The following is a 22703-nucleotide window of genomic DNA, read 5'->3' as shown; positions in this document are numbered from 1 at the left end:
TATCTAATATCTCTTTTGGCTTACCTGTCGAGTTAGTGTTGATGCAATTTCCTCTAAAACAGGAAGGCAGCGTGGGCCATATGCAGCAGCACCTCCCATTTTAAAAATAGCCAATTCCGTTTATTGGCCAGACCCATGTGACAGCTAGTCGATTTTGTCTAAACGATTGTCGAAGATAACTGCATGATCCTTGTATCTGTATTTGTTGTAATGTACTGTTATTATTGCAATAAATAATAAAAATAATAATACTAATAATAAACAATCAAAAACTTTATTTTCATTAACTGATGTTAACAAAATGAATAAATACTGTCGTTAATGTAAAATAATAATAATAATAATAATAATAAAAACAACATGATCCTATATGACTGCGGCTGCTGTCGCGTCAGGACAAGAGGGGAATAAGTGTGAATAATTATCATCATTATCAGCCCAATAAGAAAGAATATAACTGTTACACTGTCTGAATGGTTTAATTTTTATATAATACATTGTGCAAGCGTTATTAACCGAACATTAAAGCCATTTGAGCAGCTTCTATTTATATCGCAAGATATTTATATCACTTTATATTTCAGTCAGCATTTGACTGGACAGAAATTCTAAAGAGAAGCTGTAATGCAGTGATGTCATAGAAAATGTTAAGGAAAGAAACTGCCATTTTAATGAGTTTTTCTTTTAAATCTTTTTTTTTTTTTTTTTTTTGGTCATTGTTTTGGAGCATACAACTTTTGGATAAAACCATAACTATGTTTAATTAAATGTAAACAGGTTTAAATTTTAGTACTAAGTTATTAAGGCAAATCTCTCGTATGTAAGATTTTTTATTTTTCATTTTAAATGAAAGATTTCATGGAATTTATTAGGTTAATTTTAGTAATTGGGAGTAAAACAAATAGATGATTATGACTAGGTTGACTACTGACCAAGGCTCTCATTTTCTAATAAACTATTTAAAAGACCCAATAAATCATCAATCAATCAATACATCACAAGCGTTGTTTCTGTCATTATGGTAAATGTCAGAATAAACTGAGAACAAGTGGTCTAAAGCCACATTTAAAACCTTTGATACATTTCATTCCAATAAAGTAAAACTGTATAGATGACATTATTGTGCATAAAAATCTAGATCATTGAGAAAATAAAGATCATTGAGACAAAAAGTTTAAGAAAACATTTTTATTTTATATTAGAAAACCAATCATTTTTAACTACTTGGATATACAAAACTGTTGGAGAATATTAGACATCCTCTGCAAACGGAAGTACAAAATAATATGTTGAGATAATAAACACTTCTATTATGGTATTGCACATGTTCCAAATACTATGAAAATGTTTAGTGGCACCACAAGTAAAAAGTCTGTAGCAACCTTAGTACCGATCTCTGAAACTTACAACAATCTAGTCTGGAATCTCCTCCGTGAAATGATTTGGACATTATTGCGTGATAAATCAATTTTCCACCAGCATCTCTACATACAGTAAGTCACGTTAACACAGGGCAGATCTGTGATGCAGCTGAGATTGCATTGATTTCAAGTGTTAATCTTCCACCGTAAGGCTATTAAGTGGCTGTGTGGACACATAGATCTCACCTAAGCAGCATCACCTGTCTATCTCAGAGAAAAGAGAAATCTTAATGCTCTTGCTGGAGGGCCAACATTTAAAGAAAACCAATTACACACATTGAAATCTGTCATTTTCTGATTGTGCAGTAATGTGTGGCTCACAGATACTGCTTGAATCTTTTCAGCCAGTAAAGAACAAAAATCCATAAAAACACTCAAAAATATGATGACAATCTTTTGATCTGAAAATATATTTGTCTGTACACAGTTTCGTTTGTAAACAAATAAAAAGCGTTTTGTTTCTTGATTACATTTTTTTTCATGTGTAAAACTGAATTCATCAGGTAAAAATAAACCTAGTTATCTTGATATTGACAAAATAAATAGACATAAGTTAAAACATATGTGCAGGGTGGCCCAAAGCACTCAGTAGTGTTAAAAGCATCTTACGTCCGACATATTTTAATCCCTTTTCGCAGTATTGTGTCACATTTAGTAACTCACTTTATTGTAGTACCAGTAATACTTTAAAATATCTATCGGTCATTTTCTAACATAAAACCTTCCAGCATAAATTTATATGAAATGGTGTGACCCCAGGAAAAACTCCAAAACACAAACCAACAATAAGAGGTCACGTCACACACCTTTTGATTTTTTTTAAATAAATCCACTTAAATATCGCTCTAGCTTCAATGAGCCTGTAGTTTTTAGATGCTTCCGGCACAGGGCGGTTCATCCTATCGCTCAGCCCCTTTGTCTTGCAGGGGCTTGAAGTGTAACACAAGGCCCATTATCAGCCTGACACAGGCCTTGTCTGTTAGTGGTTAGGAAAAGCCCTTTGGCTTGGATTAAGACAGGTCTACATCTGTTCCACAGGAGGCCCCTCCTCTTTAGGTGCAGGCTCCAGGTGAATGGGAGTGACATTACTGGGCTTCTTAACACTGAGGGAGAGGGGAAGATTACATTAAAGGTCACATCTAAAAGTTTCAAGTACAATATCATATGTATCATACACACAAAATTGTTTAAGAAACCAAGTAATAATAATAATAATAATAATAATAATAAAGTAACATAATTTGCAATGCACTCTTCTTACACTCAAGGTGCTACAGAAGTAGAAACAACAATAAAACATTGCTATTCCATAACAGCAATCACAATGACAGCACAATAGTTACAAAACACAACTATAAAATTATAACTTAAAGTAAATAAAGACAGACATGCAGACCAAAAAACAGCACAAAGCAACAAACCATTAAAACAAAAACAGAATAAAACTGAAGGAAAAACAAACAAACACAAAAACACAGACAAAATAAAATACAGAACAAAACAACAACAAAAAACATCAAAAAAGAAAAACATTTTATGTTGTCTGTGTGCGTATATATATATATATATATATATATATATATATATATATATATATTAGTATTTTTATTATTATTTTGCTTGTTTTGTGTTTTTTTCTTTGATGTTGTTTTGTATTATATTTTTCTGTGTTTTGTGTTTTTGTTTTTTATTCGTTGTTGAGGAACATTCAATTAAACAAAAATAGAATAAAACTGAAGAAAATACAACAAAGAATAAAACAAACAAAATCACAAAACACAAAAATAAAATACAGAACAAAACAACACAGAAAAAAAACTAAACAAAACAAGTAATACAGTGGTCCCTTGATAATCGCGGGAGTTACATTCTAAAAACTGTGAAAGGTGAACTGCATTATGGCAATGGATAACTGTACAGCAGTACAACAACAACAAAAAACTAAAATACAGAACAAAAATGCAAGAAAAAAAAATAAAATAACTGGGCACAGAAAAAAAGCATATTAACTGCCACAACAAATAAAAAAAAATCCTGGAGTAAACAGGATTTCCTACGTAATAGTTTCAGCTATTATTACTAATAGTGTGTTATGCTGGCCCCCAGGGAAGGCAGTTGTAAGGACCATATACAATTTTTTGCTTTGACTCTCTTTAAGGTTCATAAAAAAACATGAACGGTGCTAAATTATACACCCAATATATATTTTATTTCAGTTTTATTAGATAGTTTTAAGCATCACTAGCGTTAAAGACAAGTACCTCTAAGATTAAAGACATAAAAAACCATGCCTTTAAAATCCATCTGAAAACCTATGACACTTGAAGCCCAGAAAAAAAGGAATATGGCAAAAACATTGGTATGCACATTTCACAAACGTCTTATTGATTTGACATATGTGATGGAACATGTGAAGGTGTCACATTTAATAAGCAGTGAGTTCCAGAGCTTTGAGATTACATAAATGCATGTATACTCACGAGTACGGCGAGATTGGAACAGCCACTACCAGGATGTGGTTCTTCTTTCTGAAGAGCCTCCAGAGTCCTTTGTGATAACCTCGTACATCCAGGTCCCACACATGCAGGCACTACAAGCAGTAAACAAGATAAAGCCACAACCTAATACCACAGCTTTAATACCCGCATGACAGTATTTATATATTTATTTCAGTATATTTCCTCTCTCACTGTTCATAAGCCATTTATCTACCCCTGCAGGCTCTTCAAACAACAGCCAGCTATAATCTGCACCTTTTGCTCAGATATACAGGCCAATTTAAGATGCACTGCAATCCACTGTAACAACAAATGCAGGGTAAATACTGGCTAACCTGCTCTGTTCATTGAGATGTGCAAACAAAACCTCTTTAGACCGAGGATCTTTACACTGCACTAAATTCAACATACCTTCGCCAACTCTGTCCAAGTGTTTGTGTCTGTTTCCTGTTCCATTTTGATGAACATGACAAAGGTCTTTCCCTCTGTATCTGGGATAAATGAGTCTTCACATGGGTTTTTACTGTGGTCCAGAACCTCAGCTTCACTGCAGGCACACAAATGAGTCGTTGTAATAATGCAATTTTAAGCATTTTTGATTAATTATCCAATAATGGAGTAGAATGCATTTATTTACCGTAGTAAGTTTTGAATTTCAATCTCATATGGATCTTTTTTCAAGCTGTAAAAATAGAGAGAAAATTAAAAATGACTTCAAGGCATATAAATGAGAAGAAATTAGAGATGACTGGATGAATACATACTTCTCAACATTCTTCATCTGAACATTCGGAATAGTGTTGAACTTGTGCTTTTTAAAGTAAACTTCCTGTAAAAGATTAAAAAAAATGTACTTTTTTAAAACTTTTTTTATTTAGAGAAAAAAAAGAAAAAAAAAGTAGAAATAAAAAAACAGAGAACAAAGTGGTTGTCATACGGGTTACAGAATCAAGTCATGATACATTCGACATACATTATCAGAAAGTGTTTACAATTACATATTCAGACCATTTTTCCCAGTACTTGTTACACTTTTTTTAATCAAATCTTAGATTAAAAGTGAGTCTCTCTATGCAGTGTATTTCATTTACAATTCCTATCTATTGAACCCTTTTAATGTACTTTTTTAATTGTTAAACTTGTAATATGCTTTTAAAAATTGTATAAAAATGCTGCCCTAGAGTTACTCTATTGGAAAAAGATATTTTATTTATTCATAAAAGTTGGTACAAAAATAAAATATGAAAAGCATAATATATAATACAAAAAGACAGATGCTATATGTAAAAATGTAAAAAATAAGGAAAATTCAAGGTAGTGAACAACAGTCACTGACAATTGTAAGTATAAGCATCTCACTTACATGGAAGTAACCATTCATGTTTAAGCCAATGATGCCAAAGTGATAGGAGCGGGAAACATCAGGAATGACACACTCTCTTCCCTTCCTCTGCTCTGGCATCCGCATCCACATATCCCAATCCCACAGCTATGGCATTGTAACAATGCGAATGGATAAAGAGGAAGAAAGTTAACAGAGACAGGCTTAATCTATTTTGCTAATACACTGTCATTTAAAAGTTTGGTGTAACTTTTATTTTCCTGAAACAGACTGGTGTTTTTATTCAGCATTAAAACTGATTTAAAAAATAATAGCAAAGCGTGTTAAAAAAACGTGTTATGTTACAATAGATTTCTAATACTTTTGAACTGTTATTTAATGATGACAATAGTAGTGGGCATCAAATTCAAACATGGAAAATGATTTCTGAGGGGTTATGTGATACTAAAGACTGTAAAAATGTACATTTGTCATTATCATCATAAGACTAAATGAGCTTTTAAAAATAAGTTTTAAAAATCATCTCATCTTTTTATTTACTTTTGAATAAAATATTAGTACCGATAAAGTATAAGTACCAATAATCCACAAAATATTTTTATTTATTTATTTATATTTTTATTTATTTTTGAAAGTCTACTTTTAAAATTTGACACATCCAAACCACTGCAGAAATGTTCCAACCAACAGGCCCATGTCATATTCAGTACAGATACTTAATAAATAATCTACTAATAATTAAAAGCATTAACGTATGCAATGTTTTTTGTTTTCACAAGCTTTTGAGATGTAACAAATTCCGCTTTAAATATTAGGCCACCTATAGCTTTCATCATGAGCCACGGCTGTGTTCAAAATGACATACATTTTTTTAAAGTGCACTACGAAGGGGACGCAAATGTAAACATGAAGATCGCTAAAACTGAACTGTAAAAATACTTTGAAAGCTAACTAAATCTAATAGAGATGACTTTATTTTAATACTTTTTAGAATTCTAACTTTAAATGTTACAATGTTCTAAACATAGAGCATAGGGGATAACTGGGAATAGAACACAGCCGGGAACTTTGTTTGACTCTTTAAATGTTAGCAATGTTATTCAACTTCGGTATTAGTCGATGATTACATTGAATGACTCGATCGGTACTCGCCAATCTGGCTGATCTTATGAACTGATCGCAAGTGTTTGTTACAACATGTGAGGAGGTAAATGATGCATGGGGTGTAAGCGATCGCTGCGCACACATCGCAGCAGCTAAAATATATACAGATGTGGTCCAACCACTGTTTATACAGTTTATTGATGAGACTTGCGCGAGTGATGGTCTTTAGTTGCAACCATTGCATATCCAGTGTTTTGAGCTGCTGTGACGAGAGTGGAGCAATCAGCCCCATCTTATGTCCAACTGTACGACCTCTCCCAGAAGCTCCACGAGTCTCCCACATATTATCTATTATTTTCTGTAAAGGTGCTTCTGTCCACACTAAATGGTTATAGGAAATATGTTTAAGATTATATGCAGTAATAATAACGTATAGGATTATATTCAGCATCCTTAGTTTATTACCTTAGGTAAGTAGAGATCTCCACTTAAATTTTATACAACAGGAAAAATATGCTTTATGCAATGGCAAAGTTACATAAAGCTTGAAGCATCAGAATCGGTATTCGGTATTGGCAAATAACTAGGACAAGGAATCAGTACTCCGTATCGGCTGCAAAAATCCTGATTGGAGCATCCCTACAAACCACTAAAATCCATAGTGAGAACAGCACTTCCAAATCGTGAGAGAAGAATTAATCACTTCTAAAAGCTTTACTGTAAGCAAATGGAGTGGAAAATTGTGCCAAATGAGACATTGCTTTTGGGTGATTTAGCTTGTAAACTGTAAATATATATACAGTAATGATGTAGACATAAATTATATGCTAAACACATGCAACGGCTGGCTCACCTTCTCAGGAGTCGGCCATTTGGGTTCCAGCTCATCCTTGTAAAGGCTCTTTTTAAGCACCCAGCCAAGGCCAGGCATGCTTTCCACCCTGTACAGCAGTGATGGGTCCTCCGCCGTGTGCTCGTAACCCTTCAAAACAGCACAGCAGAGAGGTCAAGTCCACTGCCTGAAGTAACTTAGCCAACCATTGTTTAGCAGAACAAAAACATGTGAACAGAAATAACAATTACAAACAGTTACCTCTGAGATTCAACAAAGTGAAAATAGCACATTGTCAGCAATCATTTTTATTCCCACTCACTTGGTCATTCCAGGCTGAGATACAGTACAGACTGTCATCCTCATGCAACAAATGGATGGTCTGACTGAGAAAGCTACAGGCAAAAGTGGAAGAAATAAATCACAATTAATGACATTTTGTCAAATGCTGTAACTCAGTCTTTTCTATTAAGATGAGTTGAGCTTCTTGTTTCTGCTCAGTGCACTCATGTATTTCTAAACTAGCCTGATAAGTAATACAGAAGTCTGCTACCATCTAGTGGATATCGTCAGTTTTACATATGGGTTTTCAAGCATTAATGCAAAAATGGTCTATTTCAGCTTCCTACACTGTATATTTAAATGCATGCAATTTTATTTATTTTCTGAAAAAAGTTTGACTTTAAACAGGGTTTCAGCAGGTTTTATCAATTAAAATGTTTAAGAACTTAACTTTAAGACATTAAGACAATTATGAATGAAATTTCAAACAGAGCTAAACACTATGACCTTTTTAATGATAAAGGAAGATTTTTTACTTGCCACAATTTCTTAGCCATATTTTAAATAATGTGTCAAAACAAGCAAACTCTAGTTGCATACATACACATTTTTCTCAACATAATGTGTCTTCAATTTTTTATTTTATTTTTTTAAACTACATAAAAAGTCTATCCAGGTCGGTGTCCTCACCATGTAGCTAGACATACATGGAGTACCTTTAAAAAACGTTATTGTACAGAAGATAATTAAGCTATATTGATGAACTTTTGTTAAAAGGTTTAGATGAGGTTATATGTGTTGATTGTTGAGTGTCCGACTGATTGGATAGCTTTACATAGGCATAAGAAAATGAAGAACTGTTTAAAATGATTTAAGACCAACAACACAATATTTCAGTAAAATTAAGACTTTAAGGTTAAAAATCATGTTTTGGAAACACAGATCAACTAAAACATTTTGGTCACACTTTACAATAAGGTTCATTAGTTAATGTTAATTAATGCATTTACTAACATGAACAAACAATGAACAATACATTTACTACTGTAATTGTTCATGTTAGTTAACGTTAGTTAATGAAAATACAGTTGTTCATTGTTAGTTCATGTTAACTCATGGTGCATTAACTAATGTTAACAAGCATGGACTTGGATGTTAATAATGCATTAGTAAATGTTCATGTATAATTAATAAATGCTGTACATGTGTTGTTCATGATTAGTTCATGTTAGTAAATGCATTAACTAATGAACCTTATTGTAAAGTGTTACCAACATTTTTACTATGATTTACAGAAGATTTGTTTAACAATGTCATGCAGCTTAACAATAGTTTCACAATTAGTTAAAGAAGACTTTTTTATAAGAATTGAATAGGATTGTTCACCCAAAAATGAAATTGCTGTCATCATTTACACACCCGTCACTTGTTTTAAACACATCGACTTTCACTGTATTTGCTGTTCTATGGATTTTAATAGCTGCAGGTTCAGCTTTTTTCCTTTTCCTTTTTTCTTTCTTTGTGTTCAACAGAATAAAGAAACTCAAAGGTTTACAACCATTTGAGGGTAAATGGTGAGTAAATTAAAATTTTTCGGTGAACCATTCCTTTTATATGGTTTCCATGTATATAAAATCACTTTTGTAATTGATGAGGACACCAAAATGGGACATGTCTTTTGATGCACATAAGCACTATATAAAGATAAATTACATTTTCCATACCTGAAAAAATCTATGGAAATATCCAGGTCCTCCTCGAGGACAATGGCAAAATCTGCATCCTAAAACAGTTTACACAGTCAGATACCTGCAAGCTGTTTTAATATACAGTTGAAGTCAGAATCAATAGCCCCCCTGAATTAATAGCCCCCGTTTATTTTTCTAAAATTTCTGTGTAATGGAGAGAAGTTTTGTTCAACACATTTCTAAACATAATAGTTTTAATAATGAATTTATTTTACCTTTATCATGATGACAGTAAATAATACTTTACTAGATATTTTTTCAAGACACTTCTATACAGCTTATAGTGACATTTAAAGGCAGGTTAAGGTAATCAGGCAATTTATTGTATAATGATGGTTTGTTCTGTAGACTATCGAAAAAAATATATAGCTTCAGGGGCTAATAATGTGTTTTTTTTTTTTTTTACTGCTTTTATTCTAGCTGAAATAAAACAAATAAGACTTTCTCCAGAAAAAAAATATATTATCAGACATACTGTGAAAATTTCCTTGCTCTACTGCTAAACATCGTATGGGAAATCTTTAAAAACTAAAAAAAAATTTAAAGGGGGGTTAATAATTCTGACTTGAACTGTATAACTGCACACAATATGTGCATAAAGTAGGAATTTACTCACTGGATGAAGATTGAATGTTGCAGTCAAGCTGGCTTTGTAGTGCTAAGACAAAACGAAACATTAGTATGATTTTTAAACATCTTTTAAGTTTTTTTTTTTTTTGAGGATCAATTTACACAGAAATATCACCTGTGATACTCTTGCATTTTTAATACTGATAGGCGTATGCTGAACTCCTTTAAGGCCGAACAGATCTACCACATCCATGGGCTCCTAATCAGAAATGTAAAACAAAATATGTCAAATCATCTCATAAAAAACCTAATACAAAATTGTAAAACGTACTTAAAAAGAATGTAAAAATCTGAAAAGCAGATGTAACCTCATAATATCCATCAATAAAAACAGTGATCATCTGTGGATTGACACCATGGGAGGAAAGAAGAGAGCGCAGCATTCTAGGATAGAAACAAACATGGCAGTGAATGTAAAAATGAGTTATTGAATGCATGTTTCCTACATTCTCTCCTGAAATTAAATAATAAATTGCAAATAATATTGGAGGCTTTCACACTAGCATTTTGGGTGGACTATTTGAGTAACGTGAATGTTGTTTTCTGATCTTAAGTGTGCACCATTAAACCACACCGAAGTTTGTCCATCTTCTATTCCATTTTTCTATATGAACAAATGTATAAATACATAAACGCTCTTCTAACAAATGTAACTTATACATACCATGCACTCATGATGTGGTTTGGTTGTAAACAAAGAAATTTAGTTTACTAACCTATAGAGATAGTTTGGTCTATTTCCAGCGATAACTGCTACTGGGATGTTGTAGACATTGTTGTTAGACAGCTAGAAAAGACATGGAAAGTTTAAATCAATCATCTCGGAATGATGGACTGTAACATCAGCAAGTGTATGAGTTTACTTTGTTCATCAGAATCACTCTACAGTATTATATATATAAAATATTGTACAGTGATTTTGATGTACAACAAAGTACTAACAATTTATCTTGATAAAATAACCTCTCAGCGTCTGACTGACAACTAGTTCATTTACCACAGTTCAACTTTTCAGACAGTGCAAGAGTAAAATTTGTTGCATGGAATTTATTCAACACATTATGAAATAGTACATTAAAAAAATATAAATCACAAAAATAAAAAAAACTTTAGTATTCATACATCACTGTGATTCTGATATCAACCCATTATGCATACAATAACAACAGCTTTAAAAAGTAATCTAATGGTTTTTAATGTTATTAAACCTGTTCTTATGCTCACCAGGGCTGCATTAATTAAATATAAAAATATACAGTTATAGTATTGATTTAAAGCATTGTTATAAAACAAACCTTTTTATTTTTAAACATTCTAAATACTTATTTCTTAATTTTTCATTAATAACAAAGTTTTAAACTGTAGTCAATAAAGAGCATTTTTAAATAGGATGTGTCTTACTGGGTCTGGATTGAACTCAATGGGAGCTGGATCCTTGCAACTACAAATGCTCCCGTATCCTTCCACTTTACTGCAGAAGAGTTTCCTCCGGCGGTTCAGCTCTGTGTCTGCCCAATGACACTCTGCCTCTGAAAATCACAATGTAAACATACAGTTTGGGTTTTAGCGTAACTTAAGTGCAAGACGTGACCTCTACATTCATAGCAGAGGCAAACTTACCTTCAGAAGCTGTGAGCTGCACCTCAGTCTTCAGCAGCACAGGATCCCCCCATGTGGACAGAGCAGGAGATTTTGAATGCTTCTCCCCATACACCTGACCTGAGGAAATAAAAATTACAGAAATATCTCAATATCAAATACATGAGACACATTAATTATGCTATACCCGTCAAAATGTGAAACAATTAATTTATGAATAAAGTTTGCAATTGTTTCATCAAAAATACAACGAAACAGTATAATTTGATAAAATATAATAACATGACATTTTGTGGAAACTATGATATGGTCCGGCCAGTAATCTTTAAGGAAGACATTTATTTCAAATGTAATGATTTTGTAATCTTGCCTGTCATGTTTGATATTAATGTTTAATAAAATATTTTGTTTAAATCAGACTCATCCCAAAATGTAATTGTAGTGTAACATGATTTCCCCAAAGATATTAAGCAACAATTAAATTAATAATACCAAGAAATATTTCTTCAGTACCAAATCAGCATATTAGAATGATTTCTAAAAGATCATGTGTCATAAATGTTATATAAGAGCAGTGATTATAGTATTACTATCCTTTTGACAAATAAATGCTGGTTTTGATAAAATAAAAATATAAATCATTCCAAACTTTTAAAGGTAATATCAATATTCAAAAAGCATTGTCCTTACCTCCCTTTTTCACAACAAGAGTCCACATATCTCTCCAACCTAAGGTGACAGCAACTTGACTGCCCAAACCTTTCAGAAGATTCTTGGCAGCATCCTTTAAATGAAAAGTCCCCTCATCCTGAAGAAGCCAACAACAAATGCCCTTATGAACACACAAAACACAAAAACAAAACCAAGAGGGTGCAGGAAAGATGTGTGTATGTAACCTTAATAGTGAAGATAAGGATTCTTCCACGTGTGACCATGTTGAGGAAGAGAATCATGGCTTCATCCTCATGTGGAGAATAAGTATCGAACACTCTTTTGGCCATGACATGACCCTGTTCAAAAAAGACAGACAACTTGATTTACAAAACTAGCCTAATAATACTTATAATCATGTATAACATGACATGCAATTTTTTTTACCCTAAAAAATAATTATAATAACACAAATTTTTAATAATTATAAAATAGCTAAATCATGTAAATTTTAAAGGTTAAGAAATGTAATGTATGAGTGTATTCATAATAGAGTTTAAATTCATAATGTACAAAACATCAAGTAAATTATGTACTTTTTGGTTATAGTGAAACACTCATAGCAGAAGCTAAAAACATTTGGGTCAAGGTTGCAATTTCTTCTGTTACTGGCCAAAATTCAAACCATTGTAATAAGAAATAGGACTGAAAAAAAAACATACATTTGAAAATCAGAACTAACAACTGTAACTAAGCATGGATGATAACCTTTTTCAAGCTTTACCCCGGTTTGGAAAAGTTTTAAAACCGCTAAACTTTTCTGTTATACTGTTTCTAAGGTATATGTAAACTTTTTTATGTGTTTTTTTTTTTTATGTGTTGCAAAAAAATCTGTGCTTCTGAAACTAAAGAAGATAGCACAAGTTAGTTAGATAGATAGTTGTTTATTATTCAAACATTCAAAAAGTACTTACTTTAGAGCAGTAACCACAATACTGTAATATCGGGAAACCATGATATTTTTATCCAAGAGTATCATACAGTCACAAACTTATACCACCGCATGCCTAACTGTAACTGGTGATGAAAATTTTCTGGTAAATAAGGGGGGAAAACAAGACTTCTTCACCTTATTTATTGTTAAAAACTAAATGATATGAATTTTTCTTAAAAATGTGCTAAAGCAAAGCAAGCACTATTTTTTTAGAAATAGAAAGAAATATATACTGTATGATGTGGGGTGGTGAAATATATATATATATATATATATATATATATATATATATATATATATATATATATATATATATATATATATATATATATATATATATATATAAATTATTCTATTGAACACAGGGAGGAAAACAGTGCTTTATTTGCAAATGTTTTTTTTTTCTTTTTTTTGTGTTCTAACTTACATTTGAAACATGGAATCATAGCTAATGTTATAGTGAAAGAGTGGACATTATGAAGAAAGAGTAAAGTTAAAGAACACATATTAAGTCATGGGATGTTGTTAATATGCTTGCTTACTGTGGCCTGATTTAGAACAATAACATGAATGCCTCGGCCTTGCTCCCTTATCTCATCTTCCAGCACCTGTAAAAACACAATGAATACTTTAACTAATGTTCACTTCCAAATGTGTCAAAAACCTTCATGAAACAGGCTTAGAATGACTTACAGTGGTGCCGTCTACTGCCACATACACCTTGGAGCGGCTAGAGTACACCTCAATGTCCAAAACTTTCCTCCCACTGGCTGGTCTGCGTGGGGTTTCCATGTTAGGCAGGGCATCATCTGAAATCAGTACAATGATAGCATAAACGAAATGGCACAAAGTAAAAACTGAAAGACTGGTTACTACATCACTATTTTGAAAAATTAAAAATTCCATGGTTCTTATCTGGAGCACCTCATAGTATTAACCTTATCTCAGATCAGTTTTAAAATGTTGTTTGTCGTAAAACAAAAAGGAATTAGAGTAGTGTCTTGTTGTTCTGTCCACAATAAAGCAAACAATATAAGCTTTCAAACTAAAAAGAATGCATATTATATAGATACCTAATATTTAATGATTTATTAGATAAGCTAAGTGCATTTGATAGGTTACGGCTGTTTCACACTGTAAGCGTCAGCAGCGCGTGTTTTTTCGGCGTCCATGTTAACAGTTTAGAGCTTTCATACCGCACGCAGCAGCAGCACATCTGTGCGAGGCTTGAGCGTCGCTGAAGCAGCAGTGCAGCGATAGTTTCGCCGCTGGGTCTATTTTTTTACTGCACTGCTCACGCTCATTTAAAGTGACAGTGCATTGATAATGACCAAAACACATTGAGTGACAGTAAAAAGTAGCAATTTTACCCAATAAATGCGTTAATAATGTCAAATTATTCATATATAGTCAATCAAATTAACTAAAACGATTAAATAAATAACATTTTAGGCCCGAACTACAAAACCAAATGTAAAACAATTTTAGTATCAGTTTTACTTAAGTTGCACGCTAGTGTTTCAGGAGAGAGGAAATAGAATATTTAGAGGAGTTGTAGTCCATAGTGAAGTGTATTGTGGGTAGTGTAGTTCGGCACGCATGCTGGATGATGTGAGCTCGCTGTGTGCTGTGCAGCTCAAGCACATAGATATATACACTAGATGTCGCCTGGCCTATTGTTGTCTATTGGACGGAATGCGTCAATAGCGCCGCCATCTTGCTACAGGGTAAGCGCTCCTTTGAAATGAATGCGGGACCAATGTACAGTGGAAGACTGTGGCCATCCAAAGCCAGAGATATACACATATACACATATATCTATGATCGGGAGTTTTCCTGGATGTTAGTATGTAATTTTTTTTTTTCTAATTACGAAAATTATAATTTTACATCACTTTTCTACATTGATGGATCAGTGACCGCACTGGCATTCCTGACAAGAAGCTTGTGTTTGTGTGTACAGAAATGTACTATTCACCCTCCCTGTTAAATTTGATCTAATCATGTCCTGAAACACAGCTCCTCTCCTTTCACTTCTCATACTGACGGAGGGAGCGATTCATTTGTGAATGAATCCCCTGAACGACTCTTTCACTAGCGCAGCATCTTGTTGTCATATTTCTTTTGCATTGTTTGCTGATTTTATTCAACAAAACTAGCATAAGCCGAGTGTTTAGTGCGAGTTGGAGCTTCTTTGTCTTATGGTGAATGCAGTAAGTGACTGTTATCATCAATAACGTTACCTGATTAGCACAAAAGTTCAGAACATACAAAAACAGAAAAAAACGTAATATTACCTATGAAATGTTCTGCCTTTGGGCTTTGATTTCTTTATTTGCTCGTTTCTACACCCGTAGACAGCGCTTAAGTCCCGCATCTTCACATAATAACACTGTCTTGACTAGTGCGGTTGAATGACATTTGTCCTTGGAGCACTGTACCAATGTGGCGGCGCTATTGACGCATGCTTAGGGTCCCTATGCGATATCTAGTGTATATATCTATGGCTCAAGCATAGCAAGAAAGTTTTAATCGGCTTTGTTTTATGTTCACTCGAGTTATTCCTACCGGGAGCTGTTTGCACTTTGAACCTGACAACATGAAAATAAGTAAAAGAATGACATGCATTAATTACTTTTGTCCATCTCATCCTCTGCAAGAGCATGAATTAACGATCTGTTATTCTGCTGCTGGACATCACTGAAGCGGAGAAAGTAACACTAGTTTGATCATGTATAAATATCATTATAACTATATTGTATAAATGTTACTATAACTAGGCCTACAGCAACCTGACGATCAAAAAACAAATAACATGATATAGACTGTAGTAGACACTCAGAGCGTGAGAAGCATACAGTACTGTTTGATCTATAAAATTTGTAAAATAAAGATTAGCAGGTTAAAGAAACGGAGGGATCTTTCGCGGGCCTTGGTGCAGATAAAAAGTTTGAAAAGTGTATTTGTATAGAGACACATAGGTAACTAGATAGAATAGATAGAGATAGGTTGATCTCTGCATCAGCTGCCGAAGAGCTGCGCGCTGCAGACGCAGCTGGTGTGAAAGGCAAACAAACGCCTGCGTGCTGCTTCTGCTCGACATACGCGCTGCTCACGCTCTGCTCACGCGCCGCTGACGCTTGCGGTGTGAAACAGGCGTTAGTTTCAATTTGAAATGTATTTTTTGCATTTACATGATTTAACTAGCATGTGATGTTTGGAGCACTAAAAAGTCACTTAAAATCTAAGCACACTTAAAAACCAAGACTTCCAATGGAATCTAAACAAAAGTGGTCAGAAGACATGTTTTTTTATTATTATTATTGTTATTTTATTTTACATACGAGACAACCATGTTAAACCATGGAAAAAGTAATGCATCTCAGGTGACAGCTTGCAATCGGATCAATGAAAAAACAAGCTTATATCAGGAGTAATTTTGTGCAATTTACAGTGTAAAAGAAAAATAAATGTAGCATAGTTATTTGTTTCACATTTCCCCAGTAACTCCAATCAAGTAGCAAAAACTACATATCTCCAACATTTCCTTTGGAAAATCATGCATCATAAAACAAATGTCCACATAGCAAGTCATCAACATTACCGTATTCTTGAGCCGCATCATCTTCACTGGCAACTCTTCTTGTATCAAGAATGAGTTTGATATTCACAATCACTGTGATCAGTAGAAACAGCACAGCACTAGCCTGCAAACACATAAACAGATGTTTACCTAACCATCTAAACAGGGCCATTTAGTACTTTTACTGTTTTTCTATCCTGCTGATTAAACAAAATAAATTAAACATAAAACATGCAATATTCAACCACAGTATGTTTACACTTTATATATTATTTGCTTATTTATTTTATAAAAACTATATTCTTAAAAGATGATTGTCGAATTTAGCTCATTCTGTGCCGATTTTAATATAACATATCTCCACAATATATTAAAGTAATAAAATGAAAAAATATATAAATAAAAGTACAGAAATGCACATTACGGACATAAACAAAATTCTATATAGTGAATTTCTTCTTTCCTAAATAAATTTTTGCAAAATTATAGTGCTCTAAAAAGCTGTAAACTTTAATGTATGAAAATTGAGTTTGTTCTAGTTTTTTGTTAATGTTAAAACAAATGCCACTACACCAAAAAAACACCTCACTTTAATTCGCCGAATTCCTTTTTTTTTATCAGCGGTCACCACAGTGAAACTATTTACTTATTTACTTTTAAATTTTTTTTTTTTTTACACTCTGAATCACAGATTTTTAAAATATATTTGCACATTCTAACTTTCTCCTAAATAATAAAATTTTTAAAAAGTATTATTGGTCAATTAGGAAATCATATTAGCAGCCAATGATTTTCAAAATACAACAATGTTCATAGTAAATTAGCTAATGATTTTTTAAAGTCATTTTAACTTGAGATTCCAGACTATATTCCATATTCAAAGTAGCGTGGTAAACAATATATCCTCCTGAGACCCAAATATTTTTTTTTCTTTTTTTCATCCTTTCGGTTGAAAATAAATAAATAAATAATTCTACAATTTAGAGTTTTTACATCTTGTTTTTATTTTTAATTTTACAGCATGTCCACTGTAGTGGACCACAGGACCATTTTAGTTCAAAACGACCACCACTCAGACAACAAAACTGTACAGGATATGGCTGTAAAGGGATAATAATCCAATATTCATGTAACAAAAGCCATTTTTTCATTTTGTATTGAAATTCCTGAAACAGTTTAGTCTGAAAGAGGTATTTTATTCCAAAACATATTTAACATAAAAGTGATTTAAAACTGCAATTGTCATTCTCTAATTGCCTCTAATACTTTTAAATCAGTGTCTCCCTCAACTATTCTATAAAGAATCCTCTCTGCTTCAATTCTGCCCCCTACAACATGTAGACATTAATTACATTAAGATGGTCCTGGTGTCCACTATAGTGGACATTTAAAAAAGGATATTTTGAAACACAAACAAGTTAACAGCTTTGAAAGCTAAATGTATTGTTCCTGACACTTTAATAAACAAATATATATATGTGATAATAATAGTAAAAAAACATTTAAAAAGCTACATTTTACGTACCTCTCTACTTCCCATAAAATGTGCTTGTTTGTATGAAGGCCATTTTTGGTGCAGTGTAAAAAGTGGTTCCTAACATGCCAGGCAATCAAATGACACATCACTAGAAAGCCCAGGAAGTCCTCTGAACAGTATAACAGAACTTGACAGAGTAGCTCAAAAATTCAAAGAAAATTAATGAAAACGCAATGTCCACTAAAGAGGACACAAGTCAATGGGCGGGGTCTCAGAAGGATAGGGACTGTGTCACAAGTTGTCACTGTTTAAAAATGAACGAATGTGCAAATATAAAACCAACTTTACCTCAGTGATTTTTAGTTTGGACTGACCAAATGATAAATTACCAAACTTTCTATTTTGCAAAATAACTATAAACACTGTTAGCCATTGTGACACAGATCAACAGTTTGTAATTTGTAATTAATAACACTTATATACATATAAAATATTCTATTGGCAAATGTCCTGATGTTCAACTTAATTCATGTACTTTTGGGGATTTCAAAAAAAAAAAAAGTTGTTAGACGAAGGCTTTATGAGGATAGAAAACAAAAGCCTCAATGTATTTGTTCAGGGATGGGTATAATCGTGCTTTTACCTGGCAGATTCTTCGCACTGCTCTTTTGTTGGTGAGTCTATATTTCCAAGTAAGGTAGAGGCTGCGCTGCTGGCGGGGGATGAAGGGCTTGGCTCTCGGGTTTGGTGTCCAGGTGTCCATACCTGCAGTCCAGCCCGCTGCTCCTGATCACAACACCTGCCTGCATCCGCCTTTGATCACGTCTTCTTCATCTGAAAAATATAAATCATTATCACGATTACAAATAAAAGGCATAAACACTGCTCAAATCTTCTGACAGTAATGGAAGAGTCACAACTTTAATGTAGGTTATCTAAAATGCTCAACAACCAGGTCCAAAAGACATGCTAAACTGCAGCGTAACGTTAGCACCGTAGTAACATGATATTAATATGCCATTATTAACAGTGACTCCTGAAAGCAGATGGTGAGGTAACGTAAGCTCTATTCAGCACAACAGCTGAAATTCTTTCAGAAAGCAATTTCTGTTGACACCGATAATGCATTGACTATATCACTGCACATAATGAATGAGACATTTTACCTCAGAACTGTTTTGTTTCGCACGGAAACGACGTCCCGCCACGCCAGAAAATACGACTGTAATTTAGTTTATGTCGGGTTTACTAACGTTTGGCCATATGCAGGTAACGAGTGTTGTGAAGCCAGATTTAGGACGCCACTTGCATGCTTTTCAAAATAAAGGTCCCACATTTTTCTTAAAAGTCACTATTTCTTGTGTGTTATAAACAAATGCAACATTGTCAAAAACGAAGTTATAAATATAGAACCAAATCATGCTTAAAATTACTATACAATTATATTTACAATATAATATATATATACATATATACATAAGCATATATATATATATATATATATATATATATATATATATATATATATATATATATATATATATATATATATATATATATATATATATATATGACAATTAGTTAAGTGATATTTGGCTTAAATAGCTCTAAAGAGCTCACATTAAAAATGGCGCCTATGCTTATGTTTTTTAGATTAAAATGTAAAACAGAGATTTTTATATAAATACCATTAAGAAGAGTACAAAAAAAGCTGTACAAACGGTGCATTTCTTTACATGTTTAAGTATTGTGAGCTAGTAAGGCCTTATTTGTAATATATATTTTTAATTTGATATTATTTTGTTTTACTATATTGAGTAGCTGTACATGTAAAAAATGTAAAAGCACATATGCACTTTTTAATAATAAAACATAAAAACTAAACTTGATATCAGATAAAAAATGCTGAACAAATCGTTTTTTTTTTAAACCCGTCACAAGGGTTGTTTTAAAGTAGTTTTTTGTCATCATTGCTTATTAATACAATTTTGGAAAACAAAACAAAATCAATTTGCGCTAATTAGGGACCGAGCACCGAACGGTGCAAGGCCCTATTGGAATTGCTCCGTTTATTAGGGACCGAGCACCGAAACGGTGCGTAGGCCCTATTGGAATTGCTCCGTTTTTTATTATTATTATTATTATTATTATTATTCCGCCCCCTATCGGGGCACTTTTGAGGGTCTAAACATGCCCGAAAACTCATGAAAAATTGCACACACACCAAACCCGGTGTAAATAGCAGGTTGATATGGGTCTCGGAAGTGGGCGTGGCAAAATGACTCGACAGCGCCACCTAGAAAAATTAAACTGACGAGCCCCCGATCCACGAATCACGCACATGCGCGAAAATTGGCACACACCTCAAATACGCCAAAACATACGAAAAAGTCTCTTGGAGCCATATCTCAAACCCAACAGGAAGTCGGATATTTTTGACTTCCTGCGGCGAAAAAGTGGCGTTTTTGCCATTTCCAGGCGTTGTATTTTAACGAACTCCTCCTAGGGATTTTATCCGATCGACACCAAAATTGGGTTTTATCATCTAAATGCCTTGGCAATGTTAAATTGCGAAGCTTTAGAGTTTTCGTCAATGGGCGTGTCCGTGGCGGCCTCGCAAACTTTGACGATTCGCCACAAAAGAGGAAGTCGTTATAACTCAGGCATGCATTATCCGATCTGCCTCAAAATTCACACATTTAATAACAGTCCTGACCTGAACACGTTTACATGCCAATATCCAGATACAGAAATAGCGCCACCTACTGGCCACAGGAAATGACATGTTTTACACTGTAACAAACTCCTCCCACAAATTTTATGGTATCAGCACCAAAATTGAGTGGTGTCATCTGAAAGCTCTATCGGTGATATTTTGTAAAGATCTAGAGTTTTTGCAGAGGGGCGTGTCCGTGGTGGCATGACAAACCTCAACGCTTCGCCAAGGAACGGGAAGTCCTCATAACTCAACCACACAAAGTCTGATCAGCCTGAAACTTCATATGGTTGATATACGTCATCACTTGAACACATCCACATAACAATATTGAAGTGGGCATGGCAAAATAACTCAACAGCGCCACCTAGAAAAATATAACGGACGAGCCCCTGATCTACGAATCACGCACATGCGTGAAAATTGGCACACACCTCAAACACGCCAAAACATACGAAAAAGTCTCTTGGAGCCATATCTCAAACCCAACAGGAAGTCAGATATTTTTAACTTCCTGCTGCAAATAAGTGGCATTTTTGCCATTTCCTGGCGTTGTATCTTAACGAACTCCTCCTAGGGATTTTATGCTATCGACACCAAAATTGGGTTTTGTCATCTAAAGGCCTTGGCGATGTTAAATTGCGGAGCTTTATTGTTTTTGTCGATGGGCGTGTCCATGGCGGCCCCGCAAACTTTGACGATTCGCCACAAAACCGGAAGTCATTATAACTTAGGCATGCATTATCCGATCTGCCTCAAAATTCACATGTTTAATAAGAGTCCAGACCAGAACACATTTACATGCCGATATCCAGATACAGTTATAGCGCCACCTGCTGGCCACAGGAAATGTCATGATTTACAGAGTAATAAACTCCTCCCACTATTTTTTTTTGTATCAGCACCAAGTTTGGTGGGTTGTTATCTGAAAGCTTAAGTGATGATATATTGTCAAGATCTAGAGTTTTTGCAGAGGGGCGTGTCCGTGGCGGCATGACAAACCTCAACACTTCGCCGTGGAACAGGAAGTCCTTATATCTCAACCAAACAAAGTCAGATCAGCCTGAAACTTCACATGGCTCATAAAAGTCCTCTTCTGAACACATCCCCAAAACAGTAATGAGTCAGTCATAACGCCACCTGCTGGCAGAAGGTAGATAGGCTTATAACTCAGCCAAACAACATCCAATCTGCCTGAAACTTCACATGGTTGATTAAATTCCATTACTGAAGGCATCTACATGCCAATCTTAAGTCACAGTTATAGCGCCACCTGCTGGCAGATGGTAGTTTGCATTATAACTCAACCACACAAAGTCCGATTTGCCTGAAAGTTCACATGGTTGATAAAAGTCATCTCCTGAACACATCTACATAACAACATTGAGTCTGTCGTAGCGCCACCTGCTGACAAAAGGCAGTTTGGCTTATAACTCAGCTAAACAATGTTCGATCTGCCTGAAACTTCACATGGTTGATAAGATTCCTCTCCTGGTGACATCTACATGCCAATCTTGAGTCACAGTCATAGCGCCACCTGCTGAGAGGAGGAGATTTGGCATAAATCGGTGATTTTCTCAGATTTTTTTTAAACATATCGGCTTAAATTATTACTGTTCGCTGTTCTCTGTCATCCTGAGGCCACCGGGTGGCGGTGAGCCCGGGTGCGAGGTCCCTATCATCGCTGCTTGCAGCTTTAATTATTATTATTCTTTTCCGGAATGAATCGCGATTTTGAGGGCCTTACCATGCCCGAAAACTCACGAAACTTTGCACACACCTCAGAAGTGGCGAAAATTTACGTTTGTTATGGGTTTTGGAAATGG

General features: G+C 34.0%; 2 protein-coding genes across 27 annotated transcripts in view; both read right to left on the bottom strand.

Annotated features, from left to right (window-relative positions):
* Window positions 1–73, bottom strand: part of pik3r3b (phosphoinositide-3-kinase, regulatory subunit 3b (gamma)) — a 481128-nt gene extending 481055 nt beyond the window's left edge. For both annotated transcript variants that reach the window (NM_001442184.1, NM_001442179.1), the window contains 1 exon segment: window positions 25–73. The gene's annotated coding sequence lies outside the window, so the exon portion shown is untranslated.
* A 1100-nt stretch (window positions 74–1173) lies between these two features.
* The window catches only part of pomgnt1 (protein O-linked mannose N-acetylglucosaminyltransferase 1 (beta 1,2-)), a 140908-nt gene continuing 119378 nt past the window's right edge, over window positions 1174–22703 (bottom strand). For 23 of the 25 annotated variants that reach the window (XM_087256029.1, XM_087256031.1, XM_087256016.1 and 20 more), the window contains 21 exons: window positions 18805–18995; window positions 16706–16808; window positions 13795–13910; window positions 13644–13709; window positions 12353–12466; window positions 12147–12264; window positions 11478–11576; window positions 11259–11386; window positions 10574–10644; window positions 10166–10241; window positions 9973–10056; window positions 9844–9885; window positions 9204–9262; window positions 7520–7592; window positions 7219–7347; window positions 5283–5408; window positions 4684–4748; window positions 4557–4601; window positions 4331–4466; window positions 3902–4011; window positions 1174–2524 (listed from right to left, as the gene is read on the bottom strand). In XM_087256029.1, coding sequence (XP_087112155.1) covers window positions 2443–2524; window positions 3902–4011; window positions 4331–4466; window positions 4557–4601; window positions 4684–4748; window positions 5283–5408; window positions 7219–7347; window positions 7520–7592; window positions 9204–9262; window positions 9844–9885; window positions 9973–10056; window positions 10166–10241; window positions 10574–10644; window positions 11259–11386; window positions 11478–11576; window positions 12147–12264; window positions 12353–12466; window positions 13644–13709; window positions 13795–13910; window positions 16706–16808; window positions 18805–18924 — 1962 coding nt within the window. In that variant the 5' untranslated portion in view covers window positions 18925–18995 and the 3' untranslated portion in view covers window positions 1174–2442. 25 annotated transcript variants of the gene reach the window in all.

The sequence above is a fragment of the Danio rerio genome, chromosome 6, assembly GCF_052040795.2.
Source record: "Danio rerio strain M-AB ecotype USA chromosome 6, GRCz13ab, whole genome shotgun sequence".
Taxonomy (NCBI): domain Eukaryota; kingdom Metazoa; phylum Chordata; class Actinopteri; order Cypriniformes; family Danionidae; genus Danio; species Danio rerio.
The sequence above is the reverse complement of the archived record's forward strand: the minus strand, read 5'-3'. Positions and strand labels throughout refer to the sequence as shown.